At 41.9% G+C, this 26,520-nt stretch overlaps 1 protein-coding gene across 1 annotated transcript in view; it reads right to left on the reverse strand.

Annotated features, from left to right (window-relative positions):
- Positions 1–13,425: 13,425 nt before the first annotated feature.
- Positions 13,426–26,520, reverse strand: part of LOC147310958 (rho GTPase-activating protein 20-like) — a 31,408-nt gene continuing 18,313 nt past the window's right edge. Inside the window, exons 10-15 of the mRNA XM_086266684.1 lie at positions 25,981–26,171; positions 25,208–25,372; positions 24,392–24,495; positions 23,770–23,959; positions 17,928–18,039; positions 13,426–16,607 (exon numbers count right to left, since the gene is read on the reverse strand). Coding sequence (XP_086122810.1) covers positions 14,941–16,607; positions 17,928–18,039; positions 23,770–23,959; positions 24,392–24,495; positions 25,208–25,372; positions 25,981–26,171 — 2,429 coding nt within the window. The 3' untranslated portion in view covers positions 13,426–14,940. The remainder of the gene's footprint in view (positions 16,608–17,927; positions 18,040–23,769; positions 23,960–24,391; positions 24,496–25,207; positions 25,373–25,980; positions 26,172–26,520) is intronic.

Raw genomic sequence — 26,520 nt, forward strand, 5'->3', positions numbered from 1 at the left:
ATAATTAAATATAACTTTGTAACAAGATTCTTTTTTGGTCTCAAAATACATATTTGGAAAAGAATGTGCACAGCCAAACGGAGCGCAGGGTTAATGTGGTAGACCTACAGGACCTCTGCCTTTGAAATCTCTCTTTTAGACACACACACACAGCATTCATAAATTAAGTAGACATTACATTATTTACATTAATTGTCTTAACCTTTTATCCCAGCCTTAACCTGGAGCTAACCTCAAACAAAGTCTTCACACTAAAACTTTGCGAGGACAGATTTACGTCCTTTCAAAATAAGTATTGCGAGGGATAAACCGGATAATCTGAACTGTGTCCCAGCAAACAGGCCGGTGAATGATAGCTGGTGAACTCTGTCTCCCCCGACAACTGCTGGGCTGTGAGCCAATAGAAAAGCAAAAACCAGAAAGTGGGTCAGCATGGTAGATTATACTCCCATCAGTGATGGATATGTGCCTGAATATTAGTTTTCCTCCTCTTATTGTTCAGTTTGTCATATAAACCAAATTGGACCAAAGCCTTTTACTTAATGATGATGATATTAATCAGATTGGAATGGTTTTTATTTTTTGTATATTGTAAAACGAAATCCCTCTGAGGGATTTAACGAGCTGCTGAAAACTCAAAACTGTTCATCTTATTGTGGCATCTGCTAAAGATGTCCTGTAACTGTTGTTGAGATACAGTATGAATGGATGTCTAATGTGGGAGAGCTGTAAGAAAGCAATAAATCAATATACTGATATGGACTGACATTTTGATAAATAAAACTATTACCGTCACATTATATGATGTAAACGGTAGAAGTTTAGACAGTTTAGACAGTAAGATAAGCGTGTTATTGCAATAAACTAAATTGTAGTCCTTTGTTTTGCCATTAAAAATACTGAAGAACTACAAAAACAAATCAGACATCGGTATTCCCTCTCCCCTCTGACACACTGGGAAGGAGATTTTGATTTTTACCATTTTTTCAGTGTCAGTTTAAGTTTGTTTGTTTTTTAAAATGAGCTTTAGTTAACTTTTCTGTCTCCATTTGATTAGGTTAAATCATTCAGTTATGTGGAAAGGTAACAAAGTTATTTGGATAAGAGAGAGGATGCTAATACAATAATAACATGCACTGCTTTTCATACTGGTTAAAAGAGCAAAGGTTTGTAAATGGACTCCCCCCTTGTAGGCCTTGCAGTGGTTCGGTCCACTGTTGATAATTTCCTGAGTTCTTTACTTCATGAATGTGACCTTAAAACAAAGGATGTGTGGAATAGTTCTCTTTTATACCCACTATGATAAAACGTAGTTAGAGTTGTTCTCGCGCTCCATCACTGTGGGACTCATCTTATAAAGTGTGTTTGAGGATGCAGGAGGTTTTGTCCACAGTTAAAACCGTTATACAGATTTTCATGAAACCACTTTTGAAAAACATTTTGAGACCCTGAAGCTTAAAGCTTCCCTGTGGTTGTTTATTTTTGTCCTGTAATTGGTTGGTTTGCCTTAACTGTAAAATAAATACTTGTTTTCTACTGACACTAACTATCTGGTGGTTAATTGTTTTTGTGTGTGATGTGCCAGATAAGATTTTTTTGCTGTTTAGTGGGTTGCGACAAAGTGAATTAAACTGGTCCGGCCTGTATGTGGCCCACGACAGAAAATTAGACAGCCCTGCTTTACAGTGATAAGCACACATTAAAAGAGCAGTTTCTACAACACCCAGGGTCCCGATTATTATTGAGCAACGACTTGGGATTGAGACCAATTTGCTATTGACCAAGCGCAGAGAAAATCATTCTTTCAGCATATTGGCCACAAACAGGAGTGACGGTGATATTTGAACAGGCGCAGCAGCTTTTAGGTGTTGGGCAAATCCCATTGAAATAAACCAGCATATTTGCATTCGCTGCAGGACTGACAAACATTTATGGTTACACAACCAACTTCCCCTTTGTGCTGACTACTGTTATGCAACCATGATGTCATCTATACTGGTTACTACAAATGCTGGTTATTTTGACTGGGGTGGGGGTGTGTACTGTGCTTTCTTTTCAGTTATGAATGTAATGTGAGCCTGAACTGAACCCGTTTAGTGTGTTACACAGCTTAGGCATTTACACTCTACCAGAAGCAACATTTAGGCAGCGACAGCATCCCTGATTTTTTCCTGATTGCGAAAAACAGGCAAGAATATGACGAACTTTCCTGGATGTGATACTCATGGGAGGAATAATGAAAAGTGAAGCAAAGTTCACAAAGGATACTCCTACTGGGTGCAGGGTAAAGGTCAAATTTAAGACTGGAGATAAGTGTTGGCTGGGGCTTTGGCCCTGATTAAAAAACGCGAGTCACTGTATAACACGTCCTAGAATAAAAACAAACAAAAATCTCAGAATTAGTGCTGATTTGGAGTGACCCACTGCCTCAAGTAGATCCAAACCATGCCAGCAAAATGTAGCATGAAGGAGTCACAGCATGCCCTGATATGGACAGTACGGGTTTCAGTTTTTTCATTTGATTTTTTTCAGCTGTGTGTGCACTTTCTTCTGTTATCTTTTATAAAATTGGAAATGTTTTTGGATGCAGAGAAGGAGAAGAAACAGTGAAGTCATCATCTAGACACCAGGGTGAATCCGGAAATAAGAGCTCACATTGAACTTATTTGAGAAATTCTATGCTCGGCTTCTTTAGATTTGGAAATTACCAATTTTACAACCTGGAAAAATGTGATCACATATGGTGACGTCCAAGCAGCATTCCCCCAGGTGCTGAACTTGTTCATCAGCCATCATTTATTTCAGAAAGAGTTGGTGAGGTCTAACACAGACGTTGAGTGATGAGGTTTGAGTTCTGCCTAAAGCTGAGGGCCAACCAGTCAGGTTCATCCACACAGAACTGGGAAAACATTTATTTGAGGATCTGGCTTTATACACAGGAGTGATGTCATGTTGAAACAAGACATTAAAGTCTCCAAATTCATGTTGGAATTACTTGTTGTGCAAAGAATGATGTTTACTAGGCTCAAACTGGTCGCTTTTAGTTGCTTTGATTTTGTGCACAGAGACAGTTTCTGAATATTCGCCTTAAATATCCATCTTACTATCCCTACATATATGCCGTCTACCATTATAAATTATGTTTTTCAGCTCTACTAACTTGAACATTTGTTCCCCTTTCCGTATAGTTGGGATGTAAGTACTTATCCTGGTTGTTTCTACAGTATTTTGCAGTACAAAGAGCCTCACCTTTATATCTGTAAACTTATTCTTTTGGTCAGAACTCAACAGATATGACTGTGGGTGATGTTAGAGGTTCTCAAACTCAATTACCTGTACAAAAATACTCTTTCAATAGAGCTGGAGACCTCCAAAAGGGGTTCAGAAGGTGTTTTATGTCACCTTAAAGCCAGCTCTGAGTCACTTCTTGGGAAGTAGCCTGAAACACATTCATATTTTGGACATTTTACAGTCTGTGAAAAGTCCTGGGTGCAGTAAACAAGAAGGGTTATTTAAGGGGGTTGTAAGTTATGAATATAGCGGGCAGGTAAAGGCATATAAAACACATACACACTTCATCTGCATCTCACCTGACAGCCAAGTTCTCTATGGGGATGCTTGGTCCACACAAACACCTATGCACACATATGTATACCTGACTGTATCTTGGGTTGCTGTAGCTCAGGAGGTCTGATGCATCCATCATAGTGTGAATGTTGGTTAGAAAGCACTTAGGTGTCGAACAAAGGTACAGTGGTTTGCAAAAGTACTCGGCCCCCTTGAACTTTTCCACATTTTGTCACATTACAGCCACAAACATGAATCAATTTTATTGGATTTCCACGTGAAAGACCAACACAAAGTGAGAAGTGGAACGAAAATCATACATGATTCCAAACATTTTTTTTTTTCAAATAAATAACTGCAAAGTGGGGTGTGCGTAATTATTCAGCCCCCTTTGGTCTGAGTGCAGTCAGTTGCCCATAGACATTGCCTGATGAGTGCTAATGACTAAATAGAGTGCACCTGTGTGTGATCTAATGTCAGTACAAATACAGCTGCTCTGTGACGGCCTCAGAGGTTGTCTAAGAGAATATTGGGAGCAACAACACCATGAAGTCCAAAGAACACACCAGACAGGTCAGGGATAAAGTTATTGAGAAATTTAAAGCAGGCTTAGGCTACAAAAAGATTTCCCAAGCCAAAAAACAAAACAAAACACTGTATCTCTATACATTACCTGAATTTGTTGCTCCGTATGAAGTAGCAATTATAAGAGAGGAAGATGAAGAAGAAAAAGGAGAGAAGATGAACAATATGAATGAAAATAAATGCCCAAATGTATTCCTAAACGGTTTTTGGAATAACCGTTTAGGAATCAAAGACATTTTGATAGACAGTCCCCAACTTTTAGAAACTCAAAAGTAACTGGACTGATGCCATGAGATAAAGCATTTCCTTGTTATGTTATAAAAATGATGCAGACATCTGAAGTAGATTCAAGGTGTTGAATTTCCTTTTAATTAAAATTGAATTAATGCTGAAAGACTGCACAGTAGATTGTTTAAAATCTACTGTGGTGGTGTCCAAAAGGCAAACCTCTAAACAATGTGCCCAACAAATCATTGACCCAACCGTAAGGCATTTGTTAAATCATGCAACAGCTTTAAAACAGGTCACTGAAGTCTGCTACAGGAAGGCCAAAACAGAGAGAGGGTCAAAGAAGCAAGATGGTTGATACCTGAGGTGAATCCATAAAAACACAGTTTATACCTTCAACAGGAGTAGCACTGACCAGCCAACAAACATCAGTCACGTGTGTGTCAGTCATCAGAGAGGAACATGGGGTGTCGGTGTTGAAGAGGGGAGGACAATGTGCTTTTAAGACCTTGATGTTTGGTAGGAGAAATCAGTGGTTCTTGATGTGCTCAGTTTTACTCATAGGTCATCGCAGCACCCCCACCTCACCTGCCCTTTTTCTCCCCCTCTCATGTTTCATGTTTCAGTGTTCGCTGCCAGCCAAAACAAAGAGTTGAAGGATCAGTTAAAAGTTAAAAATAGAAACTGCAAAGCAAAGCTGGCGAGCTTATTACTAAAAGGAGAAATCAGCTGTCCTCTGGAAAAGTTTTGTGATGCCACCTTTGGTTGTTAGGCTTCCCATCAGCTGTGCTGGTGTTCTGAAATAGTTAAGTCATGATAGCTGCTGATAATGACAGTGACTTAACCTTTAATGTGGTTTTCTGGCTTTATAATGTTGTTTTATTTTGAACAATTGCTTTATTTCACATTTGTTTTGACTGAGGTTGAAAAACTAAATAAATGATTTCTCCTTAAGGTGCGCTTGAAGATGCAAAAAAAAAAAAAAGAATAAATAAATAATAATGTCATGCTAATTTTTCATTTCAAAACTTTTCCTTCACTAACCATACCCTGCTTCCGCGCATGTACAATGAAAGCTTCAGGTTTAAACACAGGGGCAGACAAAAACAATAATTAAGGCTGGGAATTTTGAGTCCATACCAGGCCACCCTGTTCATGCAAACCACCAGACCGCTATTTTTCTTAGGCTACCTCTACGTGTTGATGTAACTGGTGCCAGGCTGGCCCAGGTTTGACCACTATGTTCTGCTGGGAGCAAAGTTATCCAGACGGCAAAATACTGAAATTTGGGACTGACCAAGTAGTTTATCTGAATACTGAGTTTTTAATGTGTGCTAAGGCTCTGGGTGCTCTCTCAAAAACTCACTTGGGAATCCCCCAGGCACACCACATGAAGGCTATAGGTTACAGTGTATACTGTAGTATTTTTGAATAACTTTGCTTATTTTAAATGCTGCATGTAGAAAGAGGGCTATTCTCAAGTTTTCCCTCTCTCTCCTGATAAATATCAGTTATCAGTTATCTATAGAGAGAGGGGGACATGGATATCTAAGCACTATCTAAGCACTTAGATAACTGCTCTATGTTATATATTAGGGTCACGCTCTGTACTCCATATGGACTACAACTACAGCTAACTATACGTGAAGAAGAACTTTAGCATTTCTGTGGAAGGCTACTTGTATGATGTACAGTAAGATCACCTTACAGAGTGGTTCCCAAAGAATATTCTGGGGTTTCCCCTCCAACAGCAGTTTAAAAAAAGGCCTTCAAAGCATTTTTTATTGATTTCATGGGGGAACATGGATGGGAGCGTTGGTGTGGATAACAAAGAGGCAGATGAAAGTTGGGCTTAATCTGTTTCTTTTAATGCCAGCAAAGGTCAGACTCATGTGCCTTCCCACCCACCTCCCCTGGCACCCACATAAAGGGTACAGGAATACACAAATGCATAGCCCAGCATGTGGAAAACAGCACTGGAGTTGTACTGAGGTTTCTGCATATCACAGACAAATAACAGATTTACTATTTGTTGTTTGTGGATATGAAAAAAGTGTTAGTTATCAATAAGTGGACATGTGTGCTTCCTTGAGAATAATAGAAGAGATGGGGAGGATGAGGATGACTTGTTTAAAGGGAGCTGTAGACAGGACAGCAATAGAGACGTAACTCTTTGTAGATGAAAGGGAAAATGATGCAGGGTCATTTTTAGCCATTTAATGATGGAGCTTTTCATCCGAGGTGCCTCACAACAATGAGGGGGTGGCATGTCAAGAATCAAATATCACAGATGTTTTAGCTCTTTAATTCACATTTGGGCTTGACTACGGGTGTATATAAAACACACACAGCCAAGGGGGGGACTTCAACCATTTTATTTAGGTCTTCTGAATTAAAGGTCCTAATTTTGCTTTTTGTTTGTTTGTTTGTTGGTTGGTTGGTTGGTTGGTTTTAAATTGAAGTGACATGCAAGGTAGTGCTGACTCAGCATACAGTAGCAAATTGTCAATCCGGTCTTTAAGTGATGACGTGATGAATCCTGCTTCCGGGCCCAAACTACCCTGCGTTTAATAAGACTGTTGTGTTTTTAACATGTTTTAATGCTTTGTATCTTATTCTATTTAATCTCAAAAAGCCCCTAAAAACAGTCAGTGACTGTTTTTCACTCGGTTTTTATTACCGCTAATCATTTTAAAGCTCAGTTTTTAAGACCTTAGATGTAACTATAGCCCAGCCCATGCAGCAGTATATGAATGACTAACCTCGTATTCTGGATGGATTATCTCAGTTGTTCTCCTGGCTGAAGTTTGGTCCGTTTACAGCCTGCCACCCTGCCATGCGACTGCATTTGTCCCTGACCATTGGGAGCCCTCGTGTTAACTTTTATCAAGTGGAAAAAATTAGCGTTCATCCTCCAGCTTCACTGTTTATATTATGCTAACATAGCTGTGTTACTAGCGATCACGTAGCACATCGTTATATACCAGCTAGCCAAACTTCAGTAACCCTACAAACGTCACTGCTGTTTACTTTGTCTTCATTTATGTTGGAAGTGATAGCAGAGCTGTATGTTTGAATTTGTTTCAGAAATCTCTCAGTCAGAACATGGTATATTATATTTAGATGGAAACTAGCGAGCTAACTTCCTGCTAACTTCTGACTCCGTTAAATTTAATAAATTCCGTTTTCATGGATGCCTGGATGTTTAACTTAATTGTTACACCTGGTAGAGCAGCCACACTGATCATTTTATTACAGACGAAATAATTTAGACAGTTTTTCAACTCTCAGTGATCCCGCGGTGATCGTGTGACTTAGGGACCTGCAGCAGAGTTTGGGCCCAGACATTGCTAACGACATCAGACTTAAAGACCGGATGGCAAATAAAACCCCCAAATCCAACATAACACCCATGATTTATTTTATTATTACTCTGGATAGGACCATTACTTACGAACTGTATCAAACTGTATGAAACTAGGGACTGAGCGCATAAACACATCACAAAATTGTTTACTCAGATCACACTTTTAATAAGCAGTAGGATAATTTGCCTTTTGCAATGCATCCCATTTAGAATGGAAGAAACACTTTTTTGATCCCCTGCTGAAGTTTTAATGAACAGTCTTATTCTTAAGGTACTTTCATTGTTTTGGGAGACAGAGTATTTGATCTCGAGGCAAAACACGACTTAGTACTTGGTTGAGAAACCTTTGTTGGCAAGCACAGCATATTGTATTTAGATAGAAGCTAGCGAGCTAACTCCCTGCTAACTTCTAACTCCGTTAAATGTCATAAATTCCGTTTTCATGGATGCCTGGATGTTAAACTCAATTGTTACACCTGGTAGAGCAGAACGCTGATCATTTTATTAAAGATGAAAGACTTTAGACAGTTTTTCAACTCTCAGTAATGCCATAGTGATCGTTTGATATATGGACCTGCAGCGGAGTTTAGACCCAGACACGGCTAGTGACGTCAGACTGAACAACCGGATACACACAGAGGAAAAAAAAACGAACAATCATATGACCCCTATGAGCAAGCACTTTGGCGACAGTGTGAAGGAAAAACTTCCTTTTAACAGGAAGAAACCTCCAGCAGAACCAGGCTCAGGGAGGGGCGGGGCCATCTGCTGCGACCGGTTGGGCTGAGAGAAGGAAAACAGGATAAAAGACATGCTGTGGAAGAAAGACAGAGATTAATAACAAGTGTCTACCCTTAGCAGATAAACAGCCCAAAGTTTAATGTTTCCACCTGTGTGGTTGACTGTGGGGATGGTGTTCCTTGGGTCATACTCAGCATTTCTTTTCCTCCAACAATGGAAGGTCAAGCCCTTTCTCCCAGGTAGATGGTAAACTTAAGACAGGCTTGTACATGTGCCTTCTTGAGCACTGGGACCTTTTGGGCACTGCAACATTTAAGTCCATTATAGAATAGTGAGTTACCAATGGTGTTCTTGGGGACTGTGGTCCTAACTGCCTTCAAATCACAAACAACCTCTATCCGTGTAGTTTTGGAGCAATCCACCACCTTTCTCATAGCCCTCCAAGTCCTTACCCCACGAGGCAACATTTTGCCTGGAGCTCCAGACCAACATGATTTTATATTTCTTCTATTTCCAAATAATCACACCAACACTTGTCACCTTTGCATCACGCTTCTTGTCAATGGTAAAAGGAAAGCCACCTTCTTGCCACTGAAAACTCCAACTTTAACCCTATCATAGTTAACCCTTGAATCTTCCCTCTTGCTTTACGGTTTTTGGAGACTAAGTATATTTTTTATATACAGCTTGAGTCAAATATGACACAATCAAGCTCATTAGCTAGCTGAGCACACAGCAACATGTAGAAAATGGCTAATGTCATTAAAACTGACCGCATGAAATATTAAGTTTGAGAAATAGCTTTGCGTACAGTATTTCAGTGGGAATACACATTAATATGCTCAAATGCCTTCACATATCCAGTCTTTTCCCTCACTGACTTCTTACCAGGTGTTTTTACCAGGCTCTCTTGACCACATTTTTTCAACCCCATAAATCTTCCCTCCTATTATGTAACTAAGCTTTGTCGGAGGTCTTACATTCTTCTAAGCTACTCCTATAATTTGCTGTATTTATATGTACAAATGTAAAACAAAAATGTTTTCCTGTGCTTGTGTACATCTACCTAGCCCCATAAACCATCACACAATCTTATTTTATGATTTTCAGCTAGGGAGAAACAATGCCATAACATGCTTGGTTCTTTACAGCAGCTTCTATAAAACATTGTGAAGGTTTCTACAGTTGTATTGCTGTGTTAGTGCAGTTGTGTTGTGATCCTGTATTTTGCCTTTAGAAAACTAATCAACATCACATTCAGGGTCTAGCGGGTCTTAGCGAATGGGAGTTCACTCACGCCTGCTGCAGCGTTACTGCTTCACCAAAACTGGAGAATGTGTGTCAGAAAAACAATATGTGGGAATAACACCAGGGTTACTGCCCAGGGAGTTGCATGCTTTTCAGAGTGGGTCAACAGTATAGCAAAGGGAGGGAAAGCATACTGATTGCTGATTTGTCTGAAATTCATGACTGGGATCAAGTGTGACCTCACTGTGCATCGAGTTCGGCGTTGGCTGAGGAATCTCATGGAGAAGCCAAGCGGCTGTTAAACAACCTTTATCATCCTTCTGAAAATAAAAGCAAATCTTTCTTTTGCTACGGGAGCAACTTAAGGTCTGGAAGCGCAAACTGCACCTGTAAAACTAGCAAGAGACCTAAAATAGAGTACGAACCTCAAGAATACCTGTATTCTTGCCCTTAAAAGTTTGTAGACCGATCCATTATAGAGAACAACAGCATTGCATAAAAATACGAAGCAGCAGCAGGAAAAAACAAGAACAAAGGCAATTTCAAATACTACTCGATCAGTTTGAATTATAAACACAGAAAATTGCTGTCAGATTTTGATCCGTGCAATAAAAGCTGGAAGCATCTGGTTGGTAAAGGCTTCACTTTCAGTGCGACAATGATCCCAGACACAACGCCAGTGCAGTAAAAGCATACCTGGATAGAAAAACACACAATGAATTCCACATTGGACCTCAACATCATAAATGCACCCATTTCTCATTTTTCTACTGACATATAAAGACAGTGAGGGGTCGCTCAAGACTTTTGCACAGCATCAAACAACTTGATTTATTCTATCTTTAGAAGATTTTGCTGCTCTGAACATGTTCCTCTATTTTGCTCTGTTACCCCCATAACAGAAGTTTGCAAAAATCAGGAGGCCAGCAGGTGTTAGGGTGCCTGCTGGTTGTCAGATATGGCTGAGAGAGATCAGCCACTCATGAGTTCTTGAAGAACTCATAGTAAGAAAACCCGTTTTTGCCTGTAGTTCCTCTAACACTGAGCTGAACCTCTCTGTTTGTCCGACAAAGCTGTGTTTTGACTAATTCTCCCAACCTGCTGTGCAACCTGTCTCCCTAGCAACATCAGCTTGTGCCTGTATATCTCCACATCATGCATTAGTGGAAAACATGTGGCCCATAAGTGTACAGATGTGAAAGGTTTTGATGATTCTGTCTATATTTCTTTTGGTGTTGACGTCTTACAAAGTTTTCTTGTAAATATATGAGTCAACCGTGGCTGCCGGTGTTGAAGGTTTTTACAAAAACTCATAAACAAGGGTTAGAGAAACCATCACAAAGCCCCACTTAATTCTTCCTCTGCCGCTGTGTAGGAATCATACTGGGGATTTTTTGTAAGAATCCCACCATGATTTGTGAGCCTTGATTATATAATAATGTAGCTAGGGATTGTTCATAAAAAAAACTTTATTTCAAGTTATCAAACCGATTCAGAGATGTCCAAGGAGAAGAAAAACTCATGGAGTGATAAAGGAAAAGATCAAAACTTGGAAAACATGTAAGAGAAAACCCAATAGAGGAATGGAAACATGGACACTTGTTCCCTTTATCTTTGGTTTTAAGATGCTCGTAATGAGTTTGAACTCTAATGAAAACCTCCAGCAAGTCAAAAGATGTCGACCTTGAGCGTGCAGTGTTCTTTAGTTCCTCAGTCAGAATCACCCCCCGCAAAGTCGCTCAGCTCCAGCCTTCACAAAGGGACTTCACTAACCAGTAGGTGACGTCACGGTTGCTGTGATGGCCGTATCCACAACCACACACTCGAAACAAGTTTGGTGATATTCATCCACTCTCTGCGCTCACATTAATCAGACGTGCAGGTCTAAAGTTTCTCCCTCTCCCGCACCGTTGCCAGATTTAATTTCCTTTTTGCTGCAGTCATGAGAGTTTCACAGCACACGCGCAGCTTGTTTGGTAATTTGTTTCAACACATTTCGTCACACAACACTTTATTCTAAATGATGAGGAGTGCATTTGGTTTTCACTACTTTTTCACTGATTTGTTAAACCGTCTTTAGCACAGGATACATCACACCATACTTTAGCAAGGAAACGAAGATACTGCCATCCCATAATTCATAGTGATTCACCTTCTGAAGATCAGTAAATATGCCCCAGCAAAACTTTTGTCACCAAAACTGATAAAGTGGTGGAGATCGTGGAAACGTTAATAAAACATGTGCTTTCCACTTCGTGCCACAGCACACTGATATGTTTTGATTTTTGAAAACAGCCTGTGAACATTACGCTGCCTTACGATCCGTTTCTTGTCAAGGTGTTGTCATGCATGAAGAATCATGAATCAGTTTAGACTCTGGGTCAGCTGGAATAAGTGTTGGCTTTAGGGAATTGTACCTTTTTAAACTAAATGCTAAACACGATATGAGGTAAATTTTTTGGACTATTCAACCGTACTCATTAGGCCAGATTGTTTTCTTATGTTCTTGCTTTGTTAAGCTGTACTTTTGAGTAGCGCTCTGATTAGCTGACCTCCTTTACAAGCTGACTTATTAAAATATGGATAGAAGTGTTATTTTTTTAGCTTTAAATGTAGCTGTAATGAGCTCTTTATAGACCAGTGTTTTTAAACATCACTTTTGTCATATTTTGGAATTTATTAATCAGATTTCAGTTCCACTAGGTCTCAGGACAGAGACATATTTTACATACAGTCCTTAGTTTATATTTGGATATTTACACTTTTTTTAATGCTCACCTGTGTTGTAGTAAGATTAGTAAGGACTACCAAGCTGGATTTCAGGAAATTTGAAGACATTTTAATAAATTCATTTACAAATTAAATTCACTTTATTAGACACACCTGTTCAGCTGTGGTAAATGGGCTGATTCACCCATTCACACAGATCCCTGCTAGCATGTTTTTCTATGCTTTTTCTAAGAGCTTTCTCTCTAACACTTGATGCATTAGAGAGCAACTTGGGGTTCAGTATTTTGCACAAGAAGTCTTGCATGCAGTGTGCCGCAGCCAGGGATCAAACTGTTAAACTTCCAACCGATCTGCTGTACCTCTTGATCTACAGTCAGCCGAGAGATGTGTGCAGCAACAACAGAAGATTGGAAAATAAATGTTGCCTGGTCTGATGAGTCTTGATTTCTGTTGCAACATAAGGATGATAGTGTCAGAATTTGGCAGGAACAGCATGAAAGCATGGATCCATCCTGCCTTGTATCAACAGTTCAGGCTGGTGATTGTGATGATCTGAGCCTGAACCAAATTAGTTTACTTGGAGTTCACTGCACTTAAATGCCTCCACTGTCACCAGATCAGGAGATCATGGTGGTGCAGCAGACAAATCTTCAGTAATTGTGTGATGTACCAAAATCTCTGGGGGATGTTTCCAAGCAGCTTGTTAAAGCTACACAAACAATTAAGGATGTTGTGAAGGCAAAAGTGGATCCAACCCATTACAGCAAGGTGTACCTTACAGCAAACTGGCCTCGGTTTCCGAGCAGAGCCATCAAAGGGTGGAGTGTGTCCACACGCTGTTCATTTGTTTGCAATAAATGTTAATGATGATCCTCATCCTGTATCCCACCCTGGTGATAGCCACAAAACTGTCACGCGAAACCACCCCTGTGAACAAATTTCACATTTGACTGGCAAAGTAGTTTCACGAGAGCAACATTTATTGAAATCAATTATATTTTGGTTCTTGTGAATTCCTGCTGGAATTCAGATGTACACAATATACAAAGGGTGCATTTGGTAGCAAATACTCTTTCTATAAAGACAGCAGCAGCAGAATTGGCATGTACAAAAATACACATTTGATTTCCTCACACCACACACCACATACGAAACAACAAGATAATATATTTATATAGAGATTTATACATATATATATATCTGCATCATAAATATGGAGAACTATACAGGCTGAACACAGTTCTGTAAAGGAGATAATAATATTAATAATAATACAGGACAAAGTACTCCATGAGATCATTTAAAATGGCAGCACATGACAATGGCCTTACTTCTGTGTGTGTGGTCCTGTGAAGAAGCTATGTAAGAGATAACACTGTTTATTACTGGTGCAAACTAACAATAGCTAACATTATCTGTGGGTATGTATTTACATACTTTTCATCACGGTAATAGACAGTGGAATAAGGCCATTTACTGTTAAGTGTCACTATGGAGTCACCACTGCAGCGCTGGAACAAAAAGATCATACATGTATGGACAAAACACACAAACTGGTACATCCAACTCAACATGCACTTGCTCAACAAGGTGTCTCCTTGCGATACCCAAAGGGTCCTGATGAGGATAATTAAGTGTTTTGAAAGCAAAACTAAATGCGATTTCTCTTTCAGCGGCACTGATTTTCTTTTGGCTCAGGACACGCTGACAATCAGCAATGCTTTCTTTTACACACACACACACACACACACACACACACACACACACACACACACACACACACACACACACACACACACACACACACACACACACACACACACACACACGCAGATATCTTCTCCTTCCAGGTCAGAGATATTAACCAGACTTACTGAGGACGACGCTGTGCTGTGTGTCTGCAGGATGCTTATACGAACACAAAAACTGCCCCCACCGACTCACTGACTCAAACACTTCAGTCACTGGAAAAGAATTAGTTCACTTCATGGTTGCGATCGGTCACGAGCGGCACGAATGTTGCTCAAGTTTTTAATGTTACTGTTTGTACTGTCACGGCCTTCGTTTCCCATCAGCTGTAATGGATGTTCTGCTTGCTTTCTAAACATTTTGCAAGCTTCCCGAACATGAAAAAAAGGATTTCTTTGTCGTTTCTTTTTCTTACTGCTGACAAGCTCTCCAGACTTTCATCACATGCTGAAAAAGAAACAACCATAGATCTGGAAGGTGCACAAGGATGCGGTGAGAGAAACATTTTGTCCAGAGAAACCAGATTTTTGGTGTTCGAGACGCTACACTTACGCTGCATCTGTACCTCATAAAAATCTTAAACCGCTGATGTACCATTACAGTAGTCAGCAACAGGTTAAAGGAGTATATGAAAAATAATACAATAAAAAGACAGTTGTGTACAAGTTACAATATCACATGAAAGTCAGTCTCCCCTGTACAGTTTGTCTTTCCAAAGTTCCTTTTTACACATACGATTCTTCTGCAAAAAAAAGTTGCTCAAAGTCCTCCAGCCGCGGGTCACTGCACCGCCTGTTCTGCCACTCCTTCTTACCCTGCACAATTGCTAGCGTGACCTCATGACTCCTCTGCAGGCAGGCGTCCACATCCTCTTGACCTTGTGAGGAAAAGTAGTCCCTTACAGCCCTGGTGGCAGAGGGCGACAAGCAGAGGCGCGGCTTGGCGTGGTTATCTGACGCTCTGCCGTCTTGGGGCCGGGCTTTAGAAGCAGGAAGTCTGTCTAAGATAAGGCTGGGGCCACGGTTAGAGTTCACATTGACCTTAGCAGGCTCAGATGCTCGGCGAGGAAGGGTCTTCCTCCCTCTGTGGATGTCCATGGCAGGAGTTAGAGAGTGGGACTTTTGTCTTTGGAGGACCAGAGTGGTGGCACTCTGTCCAAAGAAAACACCTTTTGGGGGCTGCACGCAGCCACCTTCAGCCAGCCTCTGTGCGATCTCAGCTCCTGGGTTTGGTTTGAGTTTGTTAGGAGAGGTCTGGTCATGGAGCTGTCTCAGATCTTTGACTGTCAGAGGCTTCTCTGTCGCACCGTAAAAAGGAGAGTGGCTGCGCTGCAGCTGCAGCAGCAGCAGAGCCTGCTGGTAAGATGGAGGGCTGCTTGACCTATGTCTGCAGTCTTGATTTGTCACCATGGCCTCCTGGGCACTGACAGAGAAGCAGTTAGTGGTTGAGAAGGATTTCCCGTTAACCACGGGCAGGTCCTCCTCAGTGTGTCCACTATCGGGCTGCCTTAGCGTCAGGCACCGGTCCCTTTTAAGCCACGTGTTAGGGTGGAGGCCATGAGAGTGGGAAGCACTTTGGCAGGTTCGAGGGGGTTGGGTGGCTTGTGGCCAATGAGCCAGCGCTTCTCTCTGAGGGGGAGAGCTCCTTGAGGACTGCTGTGGGCGTCCAGGAAAAAGGGGGGAGAGAGGAAGGGGTTCATTTAACGGAAGTGGCACATTTGTGGCGTAGTCAGTGGAGTACTGTGAGAAAGCAGAGTCTAAGGAGCTGAGGGAGGAGCCGGTTGGTGAGGTTGCCGGTGAAGACAGACTGGAACAACTGGCATCCAGTCGCAGTGGCGGTGGAGGGGCATGCTTCGTCTTCCTCCGCCCGCTGTTCTGGATTTTGACTCCTCTCTTCTCACAGCCATCCTCTCCCTCCTCTTTCAGCTGCAGCCCGTTCAGCCCCTGTTCAAGAAAAACCTCATCCACATCTGCTTCCCCCTCCATGGCAGCATCGTAGCTCGCCTTCCTCACTGACGGGTGGCGGTTATCAGCATGAGCCAACACCATGCTTGAACTCGGCATGCTAGCCAGGGCTAAGGCCGGTTCTGAGCTCCTCCTCAGTCTCCTAGGACCCTGCGACGAGCCGTTGACGTGGCGTACGCGAGGCTGTCGAACCACGGGACTGAACCTACTGGGTCTGGCCAGAGGCGGGAGCTGCAGCAAAAGGTTAGAATCGGGGTCAGGTTCAGGGTCGCCATCACTGAGCGTGATGACAGAGTCACGGCTGCAGCTGTCCGGCTTGTCTTTGTCGCGAAGCGGAAGCTGTTCCTGGAAGGGAGACTCGGGATCATCGTTCAGCTCGTTCTCCAGACTGTCGTAAGACGAGTCGTTCATCTGGAAGGACGACACATCTGGGAAGAAAAGGAGAAAACATGGTTCACTTTATTAGCAATTAGCAACAGTGCCATTTTTCACTGTAAAGAGTCGCTTTAACTGATTGGTTGCCATTGCTAGAGGACAAAAAAAAAGATTCAATTAACTGAGAGCATTTCCTGAGCTGAATGAACAAAGTCACAGTTCACTGGTGCACATGAGGAGAACAGAGGACAAAGCATATCTCTGCTATGTGCTCTTTGACCCCTGGTGGTTACTTACAGCATGAGGAAGAGCTAACAGCATGAATGAGGATATTCAGTGCTATCTTAATCATGTGATCCTGGCAATCATTGAAATTACTGCAGGTCAATTTGTTGACCCCACTCAACATGACTTAAAGCTCCTGGGCAATTCAGTTGCACCCACACAGAGCAAGCTAGTCAGTCCCAAACCACCTTGATGCAACACAGTGAGGCTTTATCAGTACTTTTTCAGATAATAAATAAAGGATCCTTTATCCCACACACACAAAACACACACACTTGACCTTTAGAACAAATTTGACACAAGAACATCGTCTCCATGTGCATCTGTTTTTCTTTTGTTATGTTTTTTCACAGGACTAGCTGTGCTAAAACCCTCCTAGAACAAAGCTTTGCCACAAGAGAGTCATCAACTCCAGGCATTTATTTTGGGTTAAAATACATTTTCAGAATAACCAGTTAAATCTTAGATAGTAACGCTTAAAATGTTTGGTGGTTTTGCCCCCAAAATAAGGTTTAACAGGCTTTTCTTTCTTTTTTTACCAGCAGGTTATACAACTACATGTGCAACAACATTAGTGGCTTTTTCAGTTTCAGTTGATGGTAGGGGCGAGCATGCAGAGTATTGTGGAATTTTACCATCTTATGCGTCAACGAAGTAGACTCAATTCAAGATTTTTTTAATGCCACACCTCTCCCTGTAATAGCTCTGGCTGTGCGGTTTCAGTTTGCATTTATTAAGTCAGAAAACTGAAAGCAAAAGAAACCCAAATTGCAAAATCTGTAAATGTTTCCATTACAGTTGCAGCCTGTTTGTTTTTTTATGGGATCAGACTCTTTAACAATGTAGGAATCAAGTCTCAATACTAAGCACTTTATTAGAGAGCAGTATTTTCTAGACCTCTTGGCTTTTTTGTCACTGTCTCAGCCATTCTTAACAGTTTTTTCCTGCAAGCTTATACAACTAAACTGGATCACAAAATCATAAAATGTTAAGAAAAAGCCTGTACATCCTAATTAACTGTTTTTAAATTAAATTCCTACTGATATTCTGTCCTTTCTTTATTGTCTGGCCTAAATCTCAGTTCTTACCAGATCCATGGTCGCTGCTGCTGCTCTTCTGGCTGAAGGTTCTGAAGAGTGATGTGACGTCCCCCAGGAGGGTGCTGCAGTTCTCTATTAGGAAGCGAACAAGCTCACAAACCTGCAGGAACAAACAGCGCCTGATTATTTCATGTTGTCACCAACATCTTCACTTTGCTCTACTTCGGTGGCAAACGATTAGTTTTCACTCTTATAGATTAAGAGGTGTTTGTGTTTACAGATTCATTTGCTGAAGCTGGACCTCACGGAAGCAGCCAGTTCAGCCATAATTTAGCAACACAGAAAGTTTACTGTTATGTGTCTGTGCAATACCGATCGGACTCACAAACTGCAACGTGAAACACAAAACGTGGCGTCGTGACTGGGTTGCACCAGCCGACAGCTTGTGTCAGTGGTCCAATAAAAGCGATGTAGAGGCAAATCGGAGCAGAGAGAGGTCTGCCTGCTGCCACCACATCCCAGGCAGTGTGTAGGTACCAACTGCTGATTTCATTTGAAATTACTGACACAATCCATTTTTAATAAGACTAAAAACCGGAGTTTTGTGCAGCCATGGTCGTGTGAACGGCCTGTGTCATATTTTTAACTTGATACTTGTACTTGATGCACATTCTGCAGACATGTAAGTATTTTTAGATCTCACACCTTTCTATTTATCCAATAGCATTTAAAAGTGTAGATTTTCACAGCACCCTGATACATTTCTGATCTTTTAAATTGCTACACTCCTGCAAGATCGCTGAGGTCTGCGGATCAATTGCTCCTGGCTGTCCCGAGGTCCAGATTAAAGCACAGGGGAGATCCGGCCTTTGCTGTAACTGATTCGAAACTGTGGAACAAACTGCCCCTTCACACCAGGACCTCCCCAAAACTGGACACTTTTAAAACCCATCTGAAAAGACACTTTTATTCCTTGGCTTTTAAATCAGAATGAGTTTGTATTACTTTTATCTTATTTCTTACTCAAATCTTCTAATTTTATGATTCTTTTTCTTAACTCTTATCATGTCTCCCTATGTTTTTATTTCTTTTAATTATCTTAATTGTACAGCACCTTGGTCAACGTTTTCGTTTTAAATGTGCTATATAAATAAATTTGACTTTGACTTGACAGAAAAGCAGGAAACGGGTCACGCAGATGCTCAGAACAACGTCTGAGAAGCAGAGTGCTTAAACTTGTGTGTGGTTGTTAATACTGTAGCTACTGACTTGTGATATCACTGCTCTATGATATAGTGACCCAAATAACTTTGTGGCACTGTTTTCAAACAGCTGTCAAAAGCTCTTTTTAACATTTTTTTCCCATATTATCATTTTGGGGAAACATTTCTTTTCATTTGCTTGCGTTGATGTCAACCTCCACAGTGAACGGGAAAACATCGACTCCCTCTCCTCCATCCATTCCTTCTTACCAGCCCTGGAAAATGTCCTGATAATACTGGCTATGACATCATCAGTTGGCTTTGATACCGAATACAATGTAGGTGTAGTTTTTTCCCCATTTTGTGTGCTTTTGTGTTTTTTTTTTACTTAAAGCCAATCACGACTTTTCGCAGCAAAACCACGGCCACAAATGTCACAAAGGGGCAAGAATCTTTGAAAGGGATCCAAATACCAATCGTTCGCCGCTGAACGACTAATTTAAGCACATTCAGTTGACTGTAACGCTGTCTGTGCTTTATGAGTTTTATCAGCCCAGTTGGAATCCATCCTCAAACAAATCACACTACTTGGCAGAAACCGCTGCCTTTAAAACTAAACAGACAAAATTTACACACATGACGTCCTGTGACACAAATAGTTGGCAAACGCCGGGGCCACTGGGAAATTTCCACTGAAATCTGCCTGATGTGTACATAAATAAGCCTGTGACACTATGGAAATACTGCGCCGGTAAACACTCATTTGTTTGTTTGTGGGCCAGATGTTGTCTGGTCTGTGTCTGCACGGTGTCCGTATGCGCCAAAAAACCGTCGTCTGTCCAAACAAGGAGTAATCAGGCTGTGCTAAAAAGTCCTTTAAAATGGTTTTCTTTCCTCTAAACCCAGCGTTTTATTAAAGCTTGAAAAAAATCCACTTTTTAAACTACCACTCACAGTTTATTTATTTACATTTAAGCTAGCAGATGATGGATGATGAGCTGTACATTCAGAGTTATGTAACGCAATGAACTCCACAACTGTTTCTTTGAAGTGTTCAGGAAGCCAATCATCATCACAAACAACTTTAGTCGAGGTCATACATGCACGCTATCAATCAAACGGTGGCGTTCGTGATCAACAGCACCCAGTCAATCTGAATTATGTCCTAAATCCGTCCGTTTACAAATGAAACATCATTTAAAACTGGATGATGTGGTTATTTATGACTCGTTGAACTAGTTTTTTTTATTTCTATTTTCTATAAAAACAGTTGCTCACAGTTTGCTGCCGCAAAGTCCTGGAGGGTAAATTGCTCTTCCAGCAAACTCGGGTCAGGTTTTTAAAGAAGACAACTAAACATGTGTGAACAGGGTGCGAGTTTTGGGAACTTGCGATCAATATACAGGACCTGCCGCAGTTCCAACCACCAAAAACAAGTCCCTGCCAGACCTTGGCAATGATTTACATAGATCTTGTTGCAAATCTCTCCCGTGACACTGACTTTTTACATCTGCATGGGAGGCAACAGAAAGGTAATTGTTGATTTTCAAACAGAGCTAACATTAGGCGGGTATTTAAAGTTGATCCGCCTCCAATATTTTGGATATAACATATCTGATCAAGACTTTTAAATAACCCAACACTGACAACCTAGGTTTCTTTGGAAAGGAGGAATTGGTGCCATATGGCCATGATAAAACACCTAGACCTTGGATTCCTTCTTTTTGTTCTCGTTAGATACTGGATCTATAGCTCTATCTATGGATAATGGCATTAATAAAATTTAAATATTACAGAAAACAGGTGAGAAAGATCCTCCAACCGTGTTATGGGTGTTGACTTTGCATAGTATGTCAACCAGAGGGCAACTTCCCTGTTGGCAACACGCGTGTTTCGAATGAAGCAAATAATTAGCTGATATAAACCAGCAGCGTAAATAGGAGGCTAGCATCACGAAGGTGTAAAAATCTACCCTGAATCAAATCTGTGCATCCATCAGCATTCCTCACTGTCACCCAGTGAGAGTGAGCACTGCTACGTGATGCAAAGCACTGAACAAAAGGAGCCTGTGGGCATCCAGGAGATTTTCACTTATTCATCCATCAGCAGCCCATTCAGAACCTCTTGTTCACCTCAGTGAGATGTCATCTTTAACTCTCTCAAGCATTCAGAAAACCAGGAAATACGAACTCTATGCATCATTCACAAAATATGTATCTGTTGCATGAACTGCAGATTCCTACTGTAAGAGTATACAATAGTACTGCAAGATTTGGAAGAAATCTTCCAGTATTTGGGCGTGTATGTGCGTAAAAATGCTGCAACTGTGCACGCTGGAAAACCATCCGTGCAGCATTCTGAGCTGGGTATCACTTTTCTGTGATTTTACTATAATATAGAAAAGCAAAACAAAGCAGAAGAAAAGCAAAAGTTGCATTCTCCAGAGCCAAGCCTGAGGAAAAACAACTTACTTCTAAATGATTTATCTCTTCCTGTCTCCGTTTAAAGTTAGACGCAAACTGCATTTACCTCAGATGCTCTTTAAGGGATATGTTCAGCCAAAAACCTTTAAATTATATGCTTCATGAAAGCAGGAGGGACACGAAGGCTAAACTGAACTGGCCAACAGTGAGCACAGACATGTCCTCGGAAAAGGTTGAAAACCGGCCAATACACATCCACGATCCCCCCCAAAAAGTTTTAAATTGGCCCCTGTCTTTGACTGCAAGGTGGGAATGCTGAAAATTTGTCTCCCCCCCCCCCCCAGAAAATAGCCGCCTGTGCTCGAGACGAACACACAAATATGCGGTGTGCGAGAGGGAAAGTGTTATCAGGGGAGTATTTGTGAAGCTGATATTTAAGTATTTGTGGGTGATGAGGGTATTTTTTGCCAACGAGCACTTATGTGAGTGTGTGTGTGTGTGTGTGTGTGTGTGTGTGTGTGTGTGTGTGTGTGTGTGTGTGTGTGTGTGTGTGGAGAGAGAAAGAGGGTGTTTCAGTGACACAATTTTCCACAAAAACATCCCAGTCCTCAGATTCTGTAGGAAATTCTTTGCGTGTTTTCTCAAATGAACCTCAACCACTTCTAGACAAACACGCACACACACATGCACACACATACACACACAGATTGGAAAAGATAAGCAAAACAGCCACCCAGTGAGATTATGTGTAACTAAATAACTGTAACTTTCCAAACAGACCACAAATCAGCAGACTTTGTATGCTTAGGGTTTCAGTGACTATATGATGGGCTCTGGTGGGCGAGGGGCCTTCCTATGTGGGCTCTGGCTGTAGAATTAAGCCATTCCAGGCCAGAATGGCTGGCTAAGACATACGGTTGCTTCACTGCAGACTTCACTTTATATACACAAAAGTACAGAGAAACTGCAGTGATATTCATGCAGACTCTACTCCAACATTGTCACAAAGTAGTTCGAGAGGTAAATTAAATTTCCTGTTTTTGTTCTTGTTTTTCTTTACAATTAACGAGAATTAACCCCGGTGACACTCACCAAACTAGATGCTGTGCATGTGTTTCTCTATACGAGAAGCTAAACTTGCCGAGTCTTGTTCTAAACTCGGGGATTTGAAGCTTAGCTGAATGTAAGAGGCTTATGAGTAACTGTCAAAGATCACATGTGAATGAGACTGACAGTGCGCGTCTGTGGGACGGGGGTTTGCGTGTGTGTGACTGCTGTGTGGCAGTGGGTCAGCTCCTGATCTGAGGTGGGCAGTCACGTCCACGGGGAAAGCCTTCAGTCTGCAGACAAATGGCTCTCGGCCTGACGTGAAGTATGCATGTGAGCACTTAGTGTACGTATACACCTGTGTCAGTGAAGCCTCTGTAACTTAACTGTCAGTCAAATTCAGGTCTCTGCTTGGTCACGAGCAGTTTGCTTCTGTTTTTTCCCTCCAAATGTTAAATTCCTCGCACTCTGCAAACTGCCTGTGGAAGCAGATCAGAGCACTTTGGCTTTTTGAGAAACGCATTTTCTTGCGAGCGGGATGATAACAACGATACTACTCTAATCTCTATACATTAAGAAAATTTAGCTGCAGGCAGCAGATCTCAGGGTAGTATGTAGATGGGAAACAAAGGAAGTAGGTCTCCTTGCTCTGTGTAACCTAATCCTCCTATTAGCACCTCTGAAAGTCTTTAAGTTTCATGCTGTGTCTCGTTTATTTTGCATGTACAAAAACCAAAGTGTAGAAATTTGTGGTTTTTCCAGAGGTTCTGTGCAGAAGTATTTCTTGGCCCCGAGCAGGCAAACTGCTCCGCTGTTACACTGAGACTCATATTACTCCAACAAACATCTCCCTCAACTCTCAGCAAGAAGGCTGGATAAGCGTTTTCCCCCAACATGTCACATTATTGTACTAAATGTGACCAGCCAAGTTAAAGATTTTATATTTGGATAAGTCTCTAAAGCAGGGGTAGGCAACTCCAGGCCTCGAGTGCCGGTGTTCTGCAGGTTTTAGATGTCCTTGATCCAACACAGCTGATTTAAATGGCTAAATTACCTCCTCAACATGTCTTTAAGTTCTCCAGAGGCCTGGTAATGAACTTATCATTTGATTCAGGTGTGTTGACCCAGGTGAGATCAAAAACCTGCAGGACAGCGGCACTTGAGGCCTGGAGTTGCCTACCCCTGCTCTAAAGTGTCCATAGGCCTGTCCCGTCTCACCTTTTTAGTGGCCTCTCCTTCCATCTCAGGGGTGCTTGGCGCCGGAGACCAGAGCATGCTGGGAGCAATGCAGACAGACAGGTTGAAGGCGTTCATCTGGTTGTCGTCGGCACTGCCCTGTATGCAGTGGAGTACCGCGATCACGTGTCGCAGCAGAAGCAGATTGTCACTGGGAAGGAGGTGGAGGAGCCTAATGGGAGTGGGGCAGGAAATGAGATCAAACACATTACGAAAAACATCCTCGGTCCCTGCTTCTTCCTTTCAGTACGGCTGCTTGTTTCTGCCCGGACGAGAATTTCCACTGTTGCTTTTTCTCCTAAGCAGAAGGAATTTTGTTTGTTGCTACTGGAAATACACACATCCCTGCTCTCTGTTTTTAGTTCTCATTCTAAACATAAACTGTAGGTAATTAAAGGAAAAAACCAACAGCGTCTAAGGTGTTGCTCTACCACAGGCCGCCAGAACAGCCATTTATTCAATCTTTCCTGTCCTGTGTTGCTGACTTATGTAAAATGCGCGTAGGATTTGCATCTTCTTGTCAGACACTGACAGCTATACGATTAGCAGGACGATCACGGCCTTAGATATCGCATGTTTTAGGATTTCAAGAGAGATCTCTTACCTCTGGACAGCTGGTATCCTCTCCTCTCCTCCTTCCATCGCTTCCATCCACTGGTCATACAGGTCCACGCACAGCATGCTGCCTGGGATATTTCGCAGGAAGTCCTGTATGCAAAACGTTTATAAGTGAAGCTGAAGAATGCCTTATACTGACAGACAGGCATTATAGACTGGAAACAACTGTCAAAGGGATTTTTGCTGCTCTCACTTTTTTATGGCTTCATCTGTGGTTGTGGTTCTTTCGATCCTAGCTTGGTGGTCGTATAATAATCACTGAACAAATCCAATTATGTTAGTGCATTTTTACTTGTGAAATTAAAGTTAGGCTACTGGCACAACAGGTAGGAGTTGTGATGATTGCTGACAGTGATATATCTTCCTCAAGGATACTTTAGCATGCAGACTGGAGCAGCCAGGGATTGAACCGGTAGACTAGTAAATGACTTCCTCTCCGTCCTGCAATTTAAAGGGCTACAGCCACCCCTTTATATCACAGGAGGCTGACAATCCTTGCACTCTATGTGGAAAACAAGTGAAACAAAATTTAAAAAGGGAGTTGGACCATCTCTAAAAAAAAGAAATAAATGAAGAAGAAGAAGGCCCGAGCTACTCCCTGGATGCCCGACTGTATGACAGCCGTTTGGCCTGGATCCTGAACAATGCTGCACCTTGTGTGTGTGACTGGCCGTCTGCCTGGCTATGCAGAGACAGATTATCCTGTCTGGACTAAGGTGACTTTGGACCAACATCAGTCGTGCCTGTTTTCAGTTTCAAACAAGAAAGAGAGACGGGGGAAGAGCTGTGTGTGTGTGGTTACCTTGAGGACAGCAGCGATGACGAACACAGACTGGTGTGTGATCTCCGCGTCCTCGCTCCCACTGTCCAGCCTGTCTCGGAGCTCCCGGCAGGCTTTTGCTCCAGCTGAACGCCTGAAGACGCCTCTGGTGTATGGCCCCTCCAGGTACAGAAATGCCAGCATGTCCTTTGGGGGAACATCGAAACAGAAGGTTACCAACTTGTTCAGTTTAATAACAATGTCATTTGATGAAACAGGAGAACTTAATGTCAGAGATTACACAAGCGGGAGCTTAGGAAACAGGCCCTAATGGCAGAAGGCATTTCATTCCACTGAGGTCTTAATTGCAAAGAATTCCTGCCAGAATTTTTATCTCGATTTCAATTTGGCACCTCCCTTTAACAGATTCTTCTGTGGACCAACAGGAGGAAAGTGTCTGAATCAGTGTTTCTACAAAGAACGAAAGAAAGACGTCTCTCTTAGAGGACACCTCAGTGAGAGGGTCACTCACTCCCAATAAGAAGAATGTGTACATTAAAATATATTCTGTTTCCAGGAAAAAAAATCTGATTTAATCTAAAATGGAAAATGGGTCCGCCAATTATTTTAAGTGGTTGGTGGATGTATTAAAGTCATAGAATAGTAAGATTGCAGCAGTAGAAGTCAAATAAAATGCTCCTAAAATAATCTACTTTCTCACACCCTCAAGTCTCTCGTTCCCTAACTAAACAGTCAACCTGTGTTCCCTCAAGTCAGGGTCCTGACCCCTGTTATGTGAACTCCACTCGGCTTACCATGACAGGTTTAGGCAGGCCGTTTTCTGGAGAGCAGATGGAGCTCAAGGGCTGTCCGAACAGCCGACCGTGAGCGGCGGAGAGCAAGGTTGGGGACAGGGGCACGCCGTCCAGCTGTGTGCTCGAACCTCTCCAGAAAGGCCAATTGATCAGAGATCTCTTTCTCTTAAAAGACTTCTGCTGACCAGGCTCTGTGGGTAGGAAAATAAAAATAGAGGAAGGAGAACTTTAGTTTGAGATATAATCAAACTTTTGTTGTTGAGTAATGGATGGCGAATGCGCCCCAAGGTACGTTCAGGAAACCAAACTGTTTGATTCACATAGCTTCAAAAGTGCAGACTCAGAAACTGTTTCGTAATGTTTACTTTTGTGGGCTTGAATTTCGGGCAGAACTGCTTACGAATTGCCCATCAGCGTCAGATGCAGGAGCTTTTCATCATGCATCATGCTAACGCGCTGCTCATGGTTGAGAAATGAAAACCAATGAAAGCAGATGTGATAGACGATGGTTTACTCTGTTTACTCATGCGGGTGCGTTTA

This window comes from Aulonocara sp. 'chitande type north' Nkhata Bay, linkage group LG16 (assembly GCF_057382095.1).
Source record: "Aulonocara sp. 'chitande type north' Nkhata Bay isolate Kocher_YH1m ecotype deep benthic linkage group LG16, A_spYH_male_GT1.1, whole genome shotgun sequence".
NCBI lineage: Eukaryota > Metazoa > Chordata > Actinopteri > Cichliformes > Cichlidae > Aulonocara > Aulonocara sp. 'chitande type north' Nkhata Bay.